Source organism: Mus pahari, chromosome 14, assembly GCF_900095145.1.
Source record: "Mus pahari chromosome 14, PAHARI_EIJ_v1.1, whole genome shotgun sequence".
Lineage (NCBI taxonomy): Eukaryota > Metazoa > Chordata > Mammalia > Rodentia > Muridae > Mus > Mus pahari.
In genome coordinates, this window is record NC_034603.1 from 66,767,510 (window position 1) to 66,768,922 (window position 1,413).

Consider the following 1,413-nt stretch of genomic DNA (forward strand, 5'->3'; position numbering starts at 1 on the left):
TTTTTTTTTTTTTTTTTTTTTTTTTTTTTTTTTTTTGAGATAGGCTCTTATGTAGCTCAGGCTAGCCTCAAGCTTGTGGATGACAGTGAGTTCTCGATCCTCTTGCCTCTGCTTCCCAAGCGCTGGGATTCTAGGTGTATGCCACCATGCCCAGCTGATGTGGTTTTCCATAAGGGCTCATTAGCCTCTGCTTTCTTCACGTTTAGTTTTCCTTCTCACTGACAAAGTAAACTTTATTGTCGTCGAGACACTCTGTAGCCTCTGCTAGTCTGGAATTTACTGCGGAACCCAGGTTCGCCTGGAACTTGTGGCAATTCCCCAAGTGCTGAGATGACAGCTGTGAAGAGCCACAACCAGCTGTGAACTTGTTGAAGTATGAGGCATAGCTTGTGTTTCTTTTTCTAAGCTTATGAAACACCTGTTCAGTGGCCGACATAAAGAAATAGGTATTGATGAATTATAAGTTGGTCATTCAAATAAGTTTATCCTTGTCTGAGGAGCTAGACTGTTGGTTACAGTGTTAGGGACACTAAAGTCTGCCTTCAACTATGGTGCCATTCTGTTCTTGTGTGATGCTGAAACCCACATGCAAAAATGGCTGGAATCTTCACTTACTAAGGAAGTCATCAAATTAAATAAAGAATTACTGGGAGTGACACTGTCAATCCAGGCCCATGTAGTAAAATAATAAATTTTTAGGAAAGAAACATCCACGTGAACAGCTTTGCTAGCTTGCAAAAGTACATTTATTGAAGTACAGAAACAGTCAGAGCCAGTTTCTCCTTTCTACTTTAAAGAGAACCTTCTAATAAGAAAAATAAGAGGAAGCAGAAAATGGGCAGGTCAGCTAATTTTGGGTAGCAGGTTTCCCGAGAGTGAGCCGGCACAATGGTCAGTCTGGTGTGGGTGTTTCACTGGCTCTCCGTTCATCTTTTTTTTTTTTTTTTTTTGACAGACGACCTGCTGATCTGGCAGCTGCTTATTTTATTTTCACTTCAGAAATGTTGCTGACTTGAGACGAGACAACTCTACCATCCACCACCTCCTCTATGATGGTCTTCGTCACCCTTGTCTTGCTGGGATCTGAAAATCATGAGATCACAAGGTCAGTCTGCAAAGCAGGAGAAAGTTGACACGTGTGTCGATGGATACACACGCATGTATGTATGTATGTATGTATGTATGTATACACATGTGTAGGTGGGTATACACACATGTGGAAGTCAGAGGAAAACCTCAGCTATGGTTATGCATGCAACATCCGCCCTTCCTTCCTTCCTTCCTTCCTTCCTTCCTTCCTTCCTTCCTTCCTTCCTTCCTTCCTTCCTTCCTCCCTTCCCCCTTTTCTTTTCTTTTCTTTCTTTCTTTCTTTCTTTCTTTCTTTCTTTCTTTCTTTCTTTCTTTCTTTCTTTC

General features: G+C 41.5%; 1 protein-coding gene across 1 annotated transcript in view; it reads right to left on the reverse strand.

Annotated features, from left to right (window-relative positions):
- Positions 1 to 721: 721 nt before the first annotated feature.
- Positions 722 to 1,413, reverse strand: part of Krt24 (keratin 24) — a 5,535-nt gene continuing 4,843 nt past the window's right edge. Inside the window, exon 8 of the mRNA XM_021212410.2 lies at positions 722 to 1,083. Within this exon, the coding sequence (XP_021068069.1) occupies positions 980 to 1,083 (104 nt within the window). The 3' untranslated portion in view covers positions 722 to 979. The remainder of the gene's footprint in view (positions 1,084 to 1,413) is intronic.